General features: G+C 35.8%; 1 protein-coding gene across 1 annotated transcript; it reads left to right on the top strand.

Annotated features, from left to right (window-relative positions):
- The first annotated feature begins 2600 nt into the window (after positions 1-2600).
- Positions 2601-3946, top strand: LOC127076508 (uncharacterized). Its single transcript, XM_051018176.1, has one exon. The coding sequence runs from the start codon at positions 3003-3005 to the stop codon at positions 3714-3716; it is 714 nt and encodes a 237-aa protein (XP_050874133.1). The 5' UTR covers positions 2601-3002; the 3' UTR covers positions 3717-3946.
- The last annotated feature ends 10240 nt before the right edge of the window (positions 3947-14186 follow it).

The following is a 14186-nucleotide window of genomic DNA, read 5'->3' as shown; positions in this document are numbered from 1 at the left end:
GAAAATATGAGGAGATTAAAGTTGTTGAAAATGTCGCGATAATTTGCAAGAAATGTCTAGAAATGATTTACTAAAAAAGATTGAATGAGGGAGGGTTGAGATTGAAAATATTATAGATACATGTGATTTTTCAGATAATGGTATTCATAATATGCTTAGATTATTTTTTGAAATGTTATTGATTGGGGGAAGGAACAAAGGTTTGTTCGTATTAATAAAAAAGAGGCTATGGATATTACTACTTGGATTGTATGTTTGAATATTAATATTTGAAATTATCCATTTAATCATTTTTTATTGACTCCATATAAATAACATTGCATGAGATGTGTATTTAGGGATGACAATGGGTAGGGTTTGGTTAGGGTATTATAGTACTCATCCTTATACCTACGATTTGAAAATAATCGTTGTACTATAGTTCATACTCGCGTGTGCACCAACTTTTATACATGTACCCGTACCCTATGGGTACCTAAGTACCCATACCCCTTCGTTATCCGTAATTCTAGTAAAAACAAATTGATAAATTAAAAAATATCATATCATTTTATATTTTTAACACATTGAAAAAAAATTAAATTTTTTATTATTGAGTTATGAAATAATCAAACACTTATATCAAAATGTATTTTTTAAAAGTGATAGATATACAATTTTATATAATAACATAAATGAAAATATATAAATATACATTGTGCAGGTATGTGACGGATATGGTACCAAGGTATCTATATACACATTCATACTCACTTATTTTTATGGATAATTACCCGTCTCCGTGTTCATACCCATTTTGTAGATTCTACCCTACCTATTATATGTATTTTTTTTGCGAGTACCCGCTGAAATTAGTACAATTGTCATACATATATGCATAGATTGTACTATAAAAAAAATAATTTTAAATATTCATAAAATTTGAAAAAAAAAACATTAAAAATGTAATTTCACGTAATCATGGAGTCATGATATCCGTGACCATCAAATCATGTTCAAACAACCTATAAAAGTCAGATTTTATTTTTTTAATACTACCCCCTCTGTCTCATAAAAAAAATGTTTCATTTGCATTTTTTTCTCTATCTCAAAACAATTGTCCATTTACAATACAAATGCAACATTTATTATTATTATTTTTCTACTATTATATCCCTATTTATTAATTTTTACTTTATTCAACTACTCTATTAACTATAATTAATAAATGCATTCTAGTAAATGATATTAATTTTATCATTAAAATCAACACATCTAACCATTTTCTTAAGAACTGTGTATTGCCTAAATAAGCCACTTTTTATGAGACCAAGAGAGTAATTTAAAATACATATTCATTCAATCGTAACCATCTATTTTTAATCAGACGATTATCAATACATAACAACCGAAATATATGATTGTGCAGCAAAATTCGATCCAGATATATGCATCTTTTGGTAGTTTGCTCTACATTATAATGTGAGAGCCACATCGTCTATCATTTCTTGATCTAATCAAAATCAATGGTTTCCAATTTTCAAATTGCTAGTTTGCCAAATTTTCAACCTTTTTTTTCAATTATTGATGAATAAAAAGTATGAAGGTTTAAAACTGAACCAACCCAATAGAAAATCGCAAACTAAACCAAATCAAATTAAAACCGCAAAAAACTGTATTTGATTTGGATGTGTTTGAGTCATTTTTTAACAAAATTGCGCGGTTTGATTTTCTTGCAGTTTGTATTTTGCAAATCAATTTAAACCAAACCAGATTGCATTGTGTTACAACCCAAACTTCATTTATCTCACAACCAACCAAAAATTTAAACCTATTATGTCTTAACTTTATATTTAAGAACGATTTTCTCTTACTCACACTTAAGGTTGTAGTTTCAACTTTCTCAAATATCTTTTAATAGTATTGCACATTCTTCATATCTTATTTACCACGTACGTGTCGCATCTTCTACTATAATATCTCATCTCTTATGTTCTTTTTTTTTCGTCTTCTCATTTTTATGTTACTATTTTCTCTTCTAATTAAATTTTTACCACACCTTTCTTCTCTAATATCACAAATCTTTTGCTCTTTCTTTTTCATCTTCTCTAATCTCTCATCTCCTCTATTTATTTTATGCTATTATCTTTTTCATGTTTGTTTAAACTGATTTTGTATATTTGCATGAATTTTTTTTATTTAAATATGATGAATTTTGTTGTTATTTGATTATGTATAAATAAGTAAACACAAAATTATGTTATTCTCTATGTGTGTGCATGACTTAATAAAAATCTTGTAAAAAATCGAACTAATTCAAACCACATTGATTTAATTTGATTTTTAAAAATCAACAGAATCAAACCGAATTGCATATTAAATTAAATTAAATAAGATAATTTTTATGAGACGAAAGAAATATTTAACAAAATTATATAAATATTTATGGAATTTTTTATCTGATTTATAAAAAAAATTAGTTAATTTTTAAATTAATTAAATAATCAAAATATCGAATTATACAGTTAAGATTCATAATGAATTTAAAAAATAAATTTTCTTAAGATCCAAGATAGCAATTCATTTGATATATGTGGTCTCTTTCTCTTTCAGTTAGGGTAAGGTATCCAAAGCGTTCTCTGTCTCCCCCTTTTACTTTTGTCTTTCCTTTCTGTTGTGTCTTTATGAATGGCCCCACTTACAGATTCAATCATCCCATCATCGATCCTCTTTTTCTTTTTTACTTTCACGCACCCGGTCCCTAATACTACTCTGTAACTCCATTAATGTAGTCACGCAATTTTAACAAGACACAAACTCCAACTTAAATTCTCTTTCATAGGTTGTCGTCTTCTGTTTTTCCTTTTTCCATTTTTATAATCCCATTTGGTAAAACAAACTACTCCAAAAGCAACGTTGACTCATGCTTAATATATCTCCAATCTTATTACAAATATAACAACTTCTAACCTTTCAGTTCCAACAACTAAACCATTATTCATTCCTCATATTCCCATTAACAAATGTTTGTTCCTTCAACAACAACAAAAATGGAAAATCGTCCAAGAATAACACTCTACGATCAAATGACTTCATCCAGTAACACAACAACCAACACTCGAAGCTCACTTGCAACGTTAATCCAAAGCGACGCCGTTTTCGCCATTCAGAAAACCCGAAACCAAACTCTCTTAGACATTATACGAGAAAACGAGCCCAACAACGATGTTAGTAACAGCAACAGCACAAAAGATCGAAAATCGTGGAAAGCTTTTAAGGAATTACTTCGTCTAAAGCGTCGTAACTCGGACGAGTCAACTCAACAACAACAACAACAACAACAAAACGACGTCGTTCGGGAAGATCTGAACAATTCGGATCCGGTCGAATTGCTCGCCGGCGGGGAGTCCTCCGACGAGGAAATGAACGTTAATAGCTCGGAGACGGCGCAGGTTAGTATGTCGCTGATGGATTTGTTAGAAGAGAGTGAAATTGATTTGGATCGAATTGGTGATGTTGACGAAGGTGATGACGTGGATGAGAAACGAGAAGAAGAAGAAGAAGGGAATGTTTCGGTGGAACGCAATTGCTGCGTGTGTATGGTGAGGCATAAAGGTGCAGCGTTTATACCGTGTGGACACACGTTTTGCAGGATGTGTTCAAGAGAGCTATGGGTGAGTAGAGGAAATTGTCCTCTTTGCAATAATTTGATATTGGAAGTTCTTGATATTTTCTAATTTTCTCTCAATTTTTTTTTTAATTTTTAGATTTATTTTTCCCCTATATTTATCTCTCTGTAACTCTGTTTGAAGTTGGGATTGCCTGATTTCAATCAAATTGGAGATGTTGCATTGCATGTGTAAAATCACTAAATTGTGTATGCCTTCACTTGTTAATTTGTTACTGTTTTTTTTTTCTAGGAACAATGATTTTTTATGCAAAAATATTATTTTAATTTTGATTTTTATTTAATTAATGTTAAAAATTGTAAATACAAAATATTTATTTAACCACCTAACATTATCCTTTTTTTTTTATGTAAACTAATCCTACCTTGATAAAAATAAATAGTTTTGTGAAGTTTATTAAACGTATTGTTATTTTTACCTCAAATGAAATTATTTAAATGCGCATGCAAATGGAAAAGATAGAGTACAAAGTTAAAGAAATTATTATCCAATATTATTACCTTATTTTTTTATACAAATAATTTAAAATTTTCAATCTTATTTAATGGATATATAATTGTAGAAGTCAGTACATCATCCCCATAATGTAAAAAATATCAAATGATATATAAGTGAAATAGTTAAATGATATTTATTTTAATAAGTGTGTTTGAATAAATTTTATTTGAGTTCATAAGCATATACCAATATGTCTCTATAACTCTTCACTACTAAGTATTGCATTTTCTTTTGTGAAAAATTTCGTTTTATTGTTTTTTAAAAAGCTTTTGTGACTAAATCTAAGGGTGCGGTTGTTTTGGTGATATAAAATTTTCATTTGGTCTTTTTGTCTTTAAAGATGTTTCTCGGAATTACAAGCTCGACTTTTTAATGAAGAAGGAAAAAACGTTAAGGTAAATTATCCACAATTACAAGTTCATAAAATTATCACCTAAACTTATGGTTTTGGTTGGAGCCAAAATGTCCATGTGTAAAAGTTATTAGAGAATCCTATGAGATAGAAAAATATTATTTAGAAAATTTAATATATCTTTTAGATTTTGAAAATGTATCTCCGAATAAACATTATTTTAAATCAAAATGTTAATTGATTTGGAGATGCATCTCCATAATATTTTAAAAAATACACCATGCATCCATTTTGAAAGATGTTTTACATGTTTATTGTTCCGGAGATGCATCTCTGTTTATTTTTTGGAAATATATCTCTGTAACCTATCAGAACAATACATGTTATGTTTTGTTTATGTTTATTCAAATGAAGATTTATAAACGTTATGTACAATGTTATGTGACGAGATTTAAATCATACAATCGATATGTAAAAAATGACATATAAATTCAAATGGTCCAAAAATGCCAGATATAAATAAAATCGAAATACACGATAAAATAGCATCAAGTGAAAATAAAATACAATTCATAATGAATCCAAAGTACAACTACTATATATTATTGTATTACTGCGTATGTCGGATTACATCTCATTTGCCTCCTCTAGCTCATCGACCTTCAATACACCCCCCCTCCCCGTCCTCCAGCGTTATCTCCGATACATCAATGCCTCTCGTGCCTCCGTCATGATGGTATCTAGGACCTGCCTCACATCAGACCCATCAAGGAAGATACATATGTCAATGTCTATTTCGCGCAATCTCCATTATGCGACGACATCTATGGAAGACATCCTCAACATGATCTAATTGTGCCAGTTTCTCCTCTAGTATCTCTTGATGAATTAGCCTCGATGGATCTCCTAGAGCAGTCTGCACCATATACGAATGTGACACCCTGAAGAACCATCTGATGTACCTGTCAACGTAGCTTCAGTCGCTCTCAGCTATGGCATTTCGTGCCTCCCCCGACACCAGATGACTCTCATAATCATCAAACAAGACATCCATCTATTTGTATGTCAAAGCAGGAGGAGCAGACACAACAAGGTGTCTGGGAATGGTCTAAGTGTACCCGAATTGCCGCATCATGCGCTCAGGCAGATGAGGAGCAGTGAAACGTGATCTGCAAGCTAACCATCACGAGTATATCAATATGTCATCAAATGGTCGTGTCTCACGGTGATCGACATAGTTGTTGAAGTGCATCTCCTCGACAACCAAGCAGTCAAGATACACTTTGAACGGTTCTATCGCCCGGTTCAATCTGAGTAGGGAAAATGCAGTAGCACGTGACATATCTTCAGTATAAGTCGGTACACCTGCCCAACCAGAGATGTGCGGAAAGTGCTAGAGGATCCAAACCCGAAAAGTGTTGGAACACACGAATTACCAGTAATGGCATTGCAAAGATGATATGAAAATGACATAGAAACATTAAAAGACCAATCAATATTATTGTCAGTAGTCCAATGTTGCACGTGACATGCTTCGTCTTCCACCTACAACCCTCTGATAACTTCGAGTACAAGTAGACCAAACAAGTGGCCCCTTATTATACTCATGGATCTTCTCGAAGTACCGTAAGTAGATGAGATCTGCATAAGTGGCACTCTTGTCCATAAAATCGCAGTGCCAACCAAATATAACATGTATGCTCTCATATCATACGCTCTATGGAGCCCCACCTGCTCGTCATCACCTCTAGCCTGCTCTGCTATAAGGAGCTCATCTATATATACCTTTTCTAAGAATTCAAACTTAGCATAAGCCCCACTAGTTCTCTCCATCTCTGTCATCACAATCACTAGGTCAACTCCTAGATAATCTATCATTAAATCGAGTGTCTCATCTTTACTAATCCTTCCACGTTCTAGAAGTTTCTCCCTGATCGGAAGAGGTAGCAAACACGACACATTGTCGAGCGTGATAGTCATTCACCAAGCGGGAGATGAAATTATGAGGTCTCGGTGTGCCATCTCTCCACGAATGCATTAAGTATCCCGTGGTTAACCATAATATAACTGGTCATGCACAAACCCTTCATCCCAGATAGGGACAAAACTGCCTTAAACCACTCCTCTTTCGGCTGAGGCAAACCAGTAATATTTCGCATGTGGTTAAGAATCTTCAGCAGATCACGATCCTGCAGAAAAATAAATCAATGTCAGAAACTTGAAATATAATAATAAATGTAAATTAAAAAGAATGAATCCAACTAATGTTACCTATCCATCCCAGAGGCAGTAGTGACAACTCTATAGGGCCTCCTCCAAATGCATGAGGTGACTCTGGCTCAGCAGCCTCACCTTTTGGAGGTAGCACTGGCTCAGCAGCATCAGCAGTCGGAAGTGGCACTAGCTCAGAAACATCATTTGTTGGAGGTGGCACTGGTGCCTCCGATACCACCGGTGACTTGGGTACCTCTAGCACTTGAATAGGTGAAACCTAACGCATGCAGGAGGATGGAGGGAGTGATGCATCGGTAGTTGAAACTCGTCTTCTACGGGAAGAAGAATATGGAAAAGCTTGAGTCCCAAAAATAGACGTCTTTGCATGGCCATGGTGAACATGAGGCTCAGAAACCTGATTCATCTCTAGCCGCACTGATGCATGTTGTACAATCCTACCTTAATAAAATAAATTGTGAAGTTTATTAAATATATTGTATTTTTACCTCAAATGATATGATTTAAATGTGCATACAAATGGAAAAGAAAGACTACAAAATAAAAGAAATTACTATACAAAAATGTAAAGGGTTTAATCGAGATTACTCACGTTGTAAAAAAAATTGCACTATTTTCCAATATATTATTATATTACATTATATAAATAATTTTCAATTTTATTTGACGGATATATAATTATTACTTATGAATAATATAAAATTAATTTATACAGTTAATAAATAAGTCTCTTTTTCTCAAATATAAAATGTATAAAAAATCAAATTATATATAAGTTAAATAGCTAAATGATATTTACTTTTATAACTGTGTTTGAATAAATTTTATTTGAGTTCATAAGCATATCAATATTTCTCTATAACTCTTCACTACTAAGTAGTGCATTTCTTTTTATTGTTTTCTTATAAGGCTTTTGTGACGAAATCTAAGGGTACGGTTGTTTTGGTGATATAAAATTTTCATTCGGTATTTTTGTCTTTAAAGATGTTTCTTAGAATTACAAGCTCGACTTTTTAATAAGGAAAAAACCTTAAGGTAAAGCGAGAAAATTATCCATAGTTATAAGTTCATAATAATTAGTACTATCACCTAAACTAATAGTTTTGGTTGTGGCCAAAATCTCTACGTCTAAAAGTTATAAGGTAATTTTTTATCCTAGGATGGAAAAATAAATACCTTTTAGAAAATTGAAAATGTCATTCAAATTTTTTATATACATGTTTAAACATATCCTGTTTTAAGTCAAAATATTAATTGATTTGAAGATGCATCTCCATAATATTTTAAAACATACCGATCATGTATCCACTCTGAAAGTATTTTACATGTTTATTATTCCGGAGATGCATTTCTGTTTATTTTACGGAAATGTATCTCCGTTTATTTTACGGAGATCTATCTTCGTTTATTTTACAAAAATGTATCTCCGTAACCTATCAGAAGAGTACATGTTATGTTTTGTTTGTGTTTATTCATATGAACATTTATAAACGTTAGGTTTCATGTTATGTGACGAGATTTAAACCAGTCAATCGATATGCAAAAAATGACATATATAAATACAAATGGTCTAAAAATGAAATATATAAATAAAGTCAAAATACACGATAAAGTAACATGAAGTGAAAATAAAATACAATCCATAATAAATCTAAAGTACAACTACTATATACTACTGCATTACTGTGTATGTCGGACTACATCTCATATGCCTCCTCGTCCATCAACCCCCTTGTCCCTTATCCCTGTCTCTAGTACATCAATGCCTCTCGTGCTTCTGTCATGATGGTATCTAGGACCTGCCTCACATCAGATCTATTAGAGAGGATACATATTGTCATACGGTGAACTGACTTGGGGTGTTTTGCTTTTGGAAAGCAAATGTCGCGGTTAGCAAGAGTCGCCACCGACTTTTCTTTTATCCAATAAGGAAAGGTGGAAAAGAACAGGAAAGACCTTGATTAGATTTTGGGTTCGGGAGGTACATTATACAAAGGGAAGGTGTTAGCACCCTTTGTATCCATGGTTATCCATGGCCTCTTAATTGTTTGATCACTTATGTTTGTCTGGAAAAAGTGGTTGTGAATTGTTTAGAAAATGTTTTGAAAAGAGAATTTAACTTTGTAATGATTCTTGCATGAATGTATACGAAGTGGTTATCTCGTTTAGTTTAGAAAGTTGTTTAGAAGAATATAACTTGACAATGATTCTAGTACGAATATATGCCAAGTGGTGATTTTCTAATGGAGGTTTTGAAAAGTGTGAGGTGTGAAAAGTAGTTTTAGTTGTGAGCAAGCATTTAGGAGTTATACCTACCCAAGGTCTTTATGGGCATTTCCTATCCTTATGAGGGTAAAACTGTCCTTACTATTGAGAAGTAAGTAGTTTTATCCTTTGGATGTAAAAGGATCATCGTAGGGTCATCGATTGGTCATTGAAGGCAACATTTGTAAGGATACCTTAGCATTCGAAGGGACGATCATCATTTAACCGTAGGCTATACCGAAGGGTCATCGAGGGACAAAGGCAACATTTGAGGGACTATGATGATTTAACCGAAGGGTCTTTGCTAAGTGCATCCTCACATTCGCGGGACATGACCATAATACCGTAATATCGTAGGGTAACAAAGAGAGGTCCAAGATCGCATATTTAAAGGCAAAGTTTTACAATTAATTAGATAGCCGTAATCGATTAAGTAATTAGGTCCACATTAAAATCGATGAAATCAATACATTAAAATCAACTAGGTAATTAGGATGAATCTCCACATTAAAATTAAGTAATTCAGAATCCATCTCCCTAAGGGTATCCCACATATAAAGTGGAATACCTAGCCGGCCGTTTCCTCGGGAATATGTAAGCCTTTACATAATTCAGCACACGGGTTAGAACATCGAGATAAAGTACAATTGAAAATTGCACCACAAAATAAACACAACAGTCATAAAGTCAGGCCAAATAATGCAGAATTATAATAAATCTTGATTAGATAAACATAAGGCAGAACAGAAAAGAAACAAAACAGCCACTGTCCCGTTCGCTCCTGCTTCGCCTAGCGAAGGCTTAGCGAGTGCTCGCTACAGGCTCGCTTAGCGATGTGCTAGCGAGCTGCTACGGGTTTTGAGTTTGATAGCAGCATGATCTCCGGCACCCTGAACTTTATGGCATTTAATTACAGGAATAACATGGATAAACATTCAGGATATTCAGGCATACTTAAATTCACATGTGAAATCAAATTACATATCCGAAAATTTAATCATGATGCCTTATGTATGTAGAGATTACCGATTAAAAGCATAAAACAGTAGTGATGCGCAAACCTGTTTGTAACTGAGCTGCGATGTTGAAGGGACTGACCACTCTTGGTATCAGATGGAGTTGGGCGGAGGTAACTTCGGTGCGGATGAGCGGCCTTCAGGGTTTCTTTACTCGGAATTCTCTGAGCTAGTCTCCAGGATTTCTATGCCAGGGTTTCTGTCCGTCTTCGTCTGTCGTCCCCCCCCCCCCCCCCTTTTCTTTTTCTGACTGAAGCTTGGCTATTTATAATGCTCTTGTTGTGACCTAATGGGCTCAGAATGAAGCCCAAAAATTCTGATATTCGCAAGCTTCGCTAGGCGAGCGTGTAGCGAAGGGTTCGCTAGGCGAAGGAGTTGCTCGCCTAGCGAGCATGCCAGTTTGGGCCATTTTCTGGATTGGGCCACTTGTGAGCTGGGCTTTTATTCCTTTGAGATCAGTGTCTTGAACAATGAGTTGGAGTGCCTTGAAGAATGCCTTGGAAGATTAACGGGCAAATTTTGGGGTATGACAGCTGCCCCTGTTCAATATTCTTGAACCGAGAGAGTTAGAATGGTGTGTACGCCATTCGTGGTCTGGAGGTGGAAGATTATTGAACACTAGAATGCCCCAAAAATTTGCTCTTGTTAATCGAGAGGTGGGCTTAAAGATGCCATCCAGGAAGTTTGATGATGAGAGCTTCAGAGTGCGTCGTACATTAGACGATATCTGAAGGCATGGGTGTCATACTGGGTCATACGCTAGACCGTATAGTGAGTCCTCCATTATGCTGTCGACTTCGCTGGGGAGTCAGAGTGCGTTATACGCTGCTGGGGATAAAGGATCAGAATGGACCATACACTAGATCGCATCTGAATAGCAGAATGAGTTATCCATTAAGCGGGTGACTTCACTGGGGATGGAAGATTAGACCGGATCGTATGCTAGATCGTGTCTGAGTAGCAGAAGGGTCGTCCGTTAGGCTGAATCTGATGATGAAAGGGGTAGTCGTACGCTAGACTACACTTCAGAAATGTACCGTACGCTAGGTAGCATCTGAGGAGATGAACATTCAAATGGGTCGTACGCTAGACTGTCTCTGAGCAGAATGAGCCGTCCGTTAGGCTGAATCTGATGATGAAAGGGGTAGTCGTACTCTAGACTACACTTCAGAAATGTACCGTACGCTAGGTAGCATCTGAGGACTTGAAGGTCTAACTGGGTCGTACATTAGACCGTCTCTGAGCAGAATGAGTCGTCCGTTAGGCTGAATCTGATGATGAAAGGGGTAGTCGTACGCTAGACTACACTTCAGAAATGTACCGTATGCTAGGTAGCATCTGAGGGAATGAACGTCCAAATGGGTCGTACGCTAGACCGTCTCTGAGCAGAATGAGTCGTCCGTTAGGCTGAATCTTATGATGAAAGGGGGTAGTCGTACGCTAGACTACACCTCAGAAATGTACCGTACACTAGGTAGCATCTGAGGACTTGAAGGTCTAACTGGGTCGTACATTAGACCGTATTGGAGTAGTTGAAGGTCAGAATGGATCATACGTTAGATCGTATCTGAGTTGAAGGAGTCATATGTTGAGCTGAATCAGAATGAACCGTACGCTAGGCTATATCTGATAGTATTTGTATATGTTGTATTTGCAATAAATGTCTGGGATGGGCTTATAGTTGCCATCGTTAGGAGGATGTCAGAATGAATGTTGACATGGAGTATATCTGAAAGATGTAGTTGAATCCTGAATGTAATTGATAAAGATGTCCGTCTGAATGGATCTTTGTTTTGACTGTATCAAGAGGATAATTAACTTGAAAAGTAAAGTTAGCTTCATGCCATGTCATGATGCATGAGATGTTTTATGCTTCTGAAACTGAATGCGAACAAGGTATGCATGCGTATGTTGTGAAATGATGTAATGAATGAATTATGCGTCTGAAATAAATGCGAACATTGTATGCATGTATATGATGTGAAATGATGCATGAATGGATTATGTGTCTGAAACTTTCGCCGGGGAAAAATAAATCCCCATATTCTGGTTGGAGATATTTGTATCGATGACCCTTTCTCAGCTGGGGGTACTTGATTTCTGTCTGATGGTGGAAATACTCAACGGAGCCCGGCTGGGGATAGAAGAGATGACCAGTCTGTCTGGTGATGCCGACCTCTTCTGGAAATAGTCAGTTTTTGTTGGGGAACAGGATTTGTAACCGGACTTGTTGGAAAGCATGGTTAGACCTTATCTTCGACCCTAAAGTCTTTCAGTAACTGTTATTGCTATTTCATGCATGTTTTTTCGGTAAACATCAATCATATTCAAATGCATATATCAATTCAAATTAAATCAATGGACGTTTATGCAAACAAAACAGAGAAAGTAAAACAAAAGCATCTTTTTGGAAGATGAAATGGTATCGACTTTGAAAGAGGGCCTATAAACAGGCAATTTGAGTACAAGGAGACAGAAATCCTAGTAAGAGGAAGCCGTCCAGAAAACAAAGAGAAAGCTATGCAGAAAAAGTCCCATCGATTTTAATTCCACTACTGTCATTATGTCTTCAAGCCTCTCATCTCCTGCTGTCGGATAAAAGCGATTGGCTTGTTCAATCCCTTTGATTTGGGTGAAGCTGACCGAGAACGGGACATAGTCATACGCTTTAATCCCTAATTTTTGCCTGGACCGCCTTTTCAGGTTTTCAGTCCACCAGGATACCCCTTTTTGCCCAAGCCGCCTTTTCAGGTTTTCGACTTGCCGGGTGTACATGCGTAGTATTTTTTTAACTATGTCCGTGTTCACGGGATGCGGGGATTCTTCGTCATCCATTGTAGCAAGTATCATGGCTCCACCAGAGAATACCTTCTTAACTACAAATGGCCCTTCGTATGTGGGAGTCCATTTGCCTCTAGAATCACCTTGTGGTAGAATGATACGCTTTATTACCAAGCCGCCACTTCGGAATTATGGTGTTTTATTTTGAACTGCGTGCAGAGTTCAGTAATCATCTTGTTGTTCAGATTAGCACCATTATCAGTGATAGCTCTTTCAGGAGACAACAGGTTTCTCAAATAGATCTTTGATAGAATCCATCTTAAGATGAAGCGGTATGATTCAACATATACTGTCTTAGTCGGCGAGTAGCCCAGGCCAAAGCACAGCAAGCTTTCTCGAGCTGTGAATATCTTGTTTCACAGTCGGTACCTTTTTGCTAAGGTGGTATATTGCATGCTCTTTTCGACCAGACTCGTCATGTTGCCCCCCGCACACCCTATTGAATTTTCTAACACGGTTAAATACATGATTAGAGGTCCTCCTTCAATTGGTGGCATCAGAATTGGAGGTTCATGGAGAGACTTCTTGATTTTGTCAAAAGCTTCTTGACATTCATCATTCCATATTGTCTCCTGATTTTTCCTCAGTAATTTTCTTGTCTACTTCAGTACCTAGATTTCATTTGACTCCTCATACGGCTGTATAGTCTTTTCTTCTTGCAGTACCAGTCTGGCAAGTTCTCCAGGGACTTCACAATCTTCCTCACTCCCATCGTCGGTTTGGTAGATCGGATTTTCAAAGTCATAATGAACAGTAGCAGAGTTATTACCAACAGGATCCAGAGTGGATATGGATCGGCAAATTGTTACGTGAGTGTGTGTAAGAATACATAGCTTTGTTTAAAAGATGACAGGAAAGATAAAGAGCGCAATATTTGAATGCAAAAAGTCCATTGATTCATTGAATGTGAATATGCTTATGAAAATGACAAAACCCTTGAAAAATTAGCTATTGTGCCCCGGGCATAGACACAATGCTTTAAAATGCTAAAATAGTAATAACAATTACTCCTGACTAAAGGAAATCGGGATAATGTCTTCAGCTTTCCAATTATTGAGTCTGTCACCAATTGTTGGGAAAATCCAGCTATCCAGGTCGCAATCGCTATCAGCATCTTCTACAGCATTAACAATCTCGTCATGATTAGGCAGAGGAGCAGGGATGACATTAGGAGTCCCCGGAGGATCAAATTCAAATTCTCCAGCGTCGATCATATCCTGAATCTTATTTTTCAACAACCAACAATCGTTTGTATCATGCCCGGGGCTATCAGAGTGATATGCACACCTGACATTGGGATTATAACTAGGAGAA

This window comes from Lathyrus oleraceus, chromosome 4, assembly GCF_024323335.1.
Source record: "Lathyrus oleraceus cultivar Zhongwan6 chromosome 4, CAAS_Psat_ZW6_1.0, whole genome shotgun sequence".
NCBI lineage: Eukaryota > Viridiplantae > Streptophyta > Magnoliopsida > Fabales > Fabaceae > Lathyrus > Lathyrus oleraceus.
Note: the sequence above shows the minus strand (reverse complement) of the source record. Positions and strands in the feature narration are given on the sequence as shown.

What these genes read in the sequence shown, in the direction of transcription:
- LOC127076508 (XM_051018176.1), top strand. Translation starts at nt 3,003, where the DNA reads ATGTTTGTTCCTTCAACAACAACAAAAATGGAAAATCGTCCAAGAATA.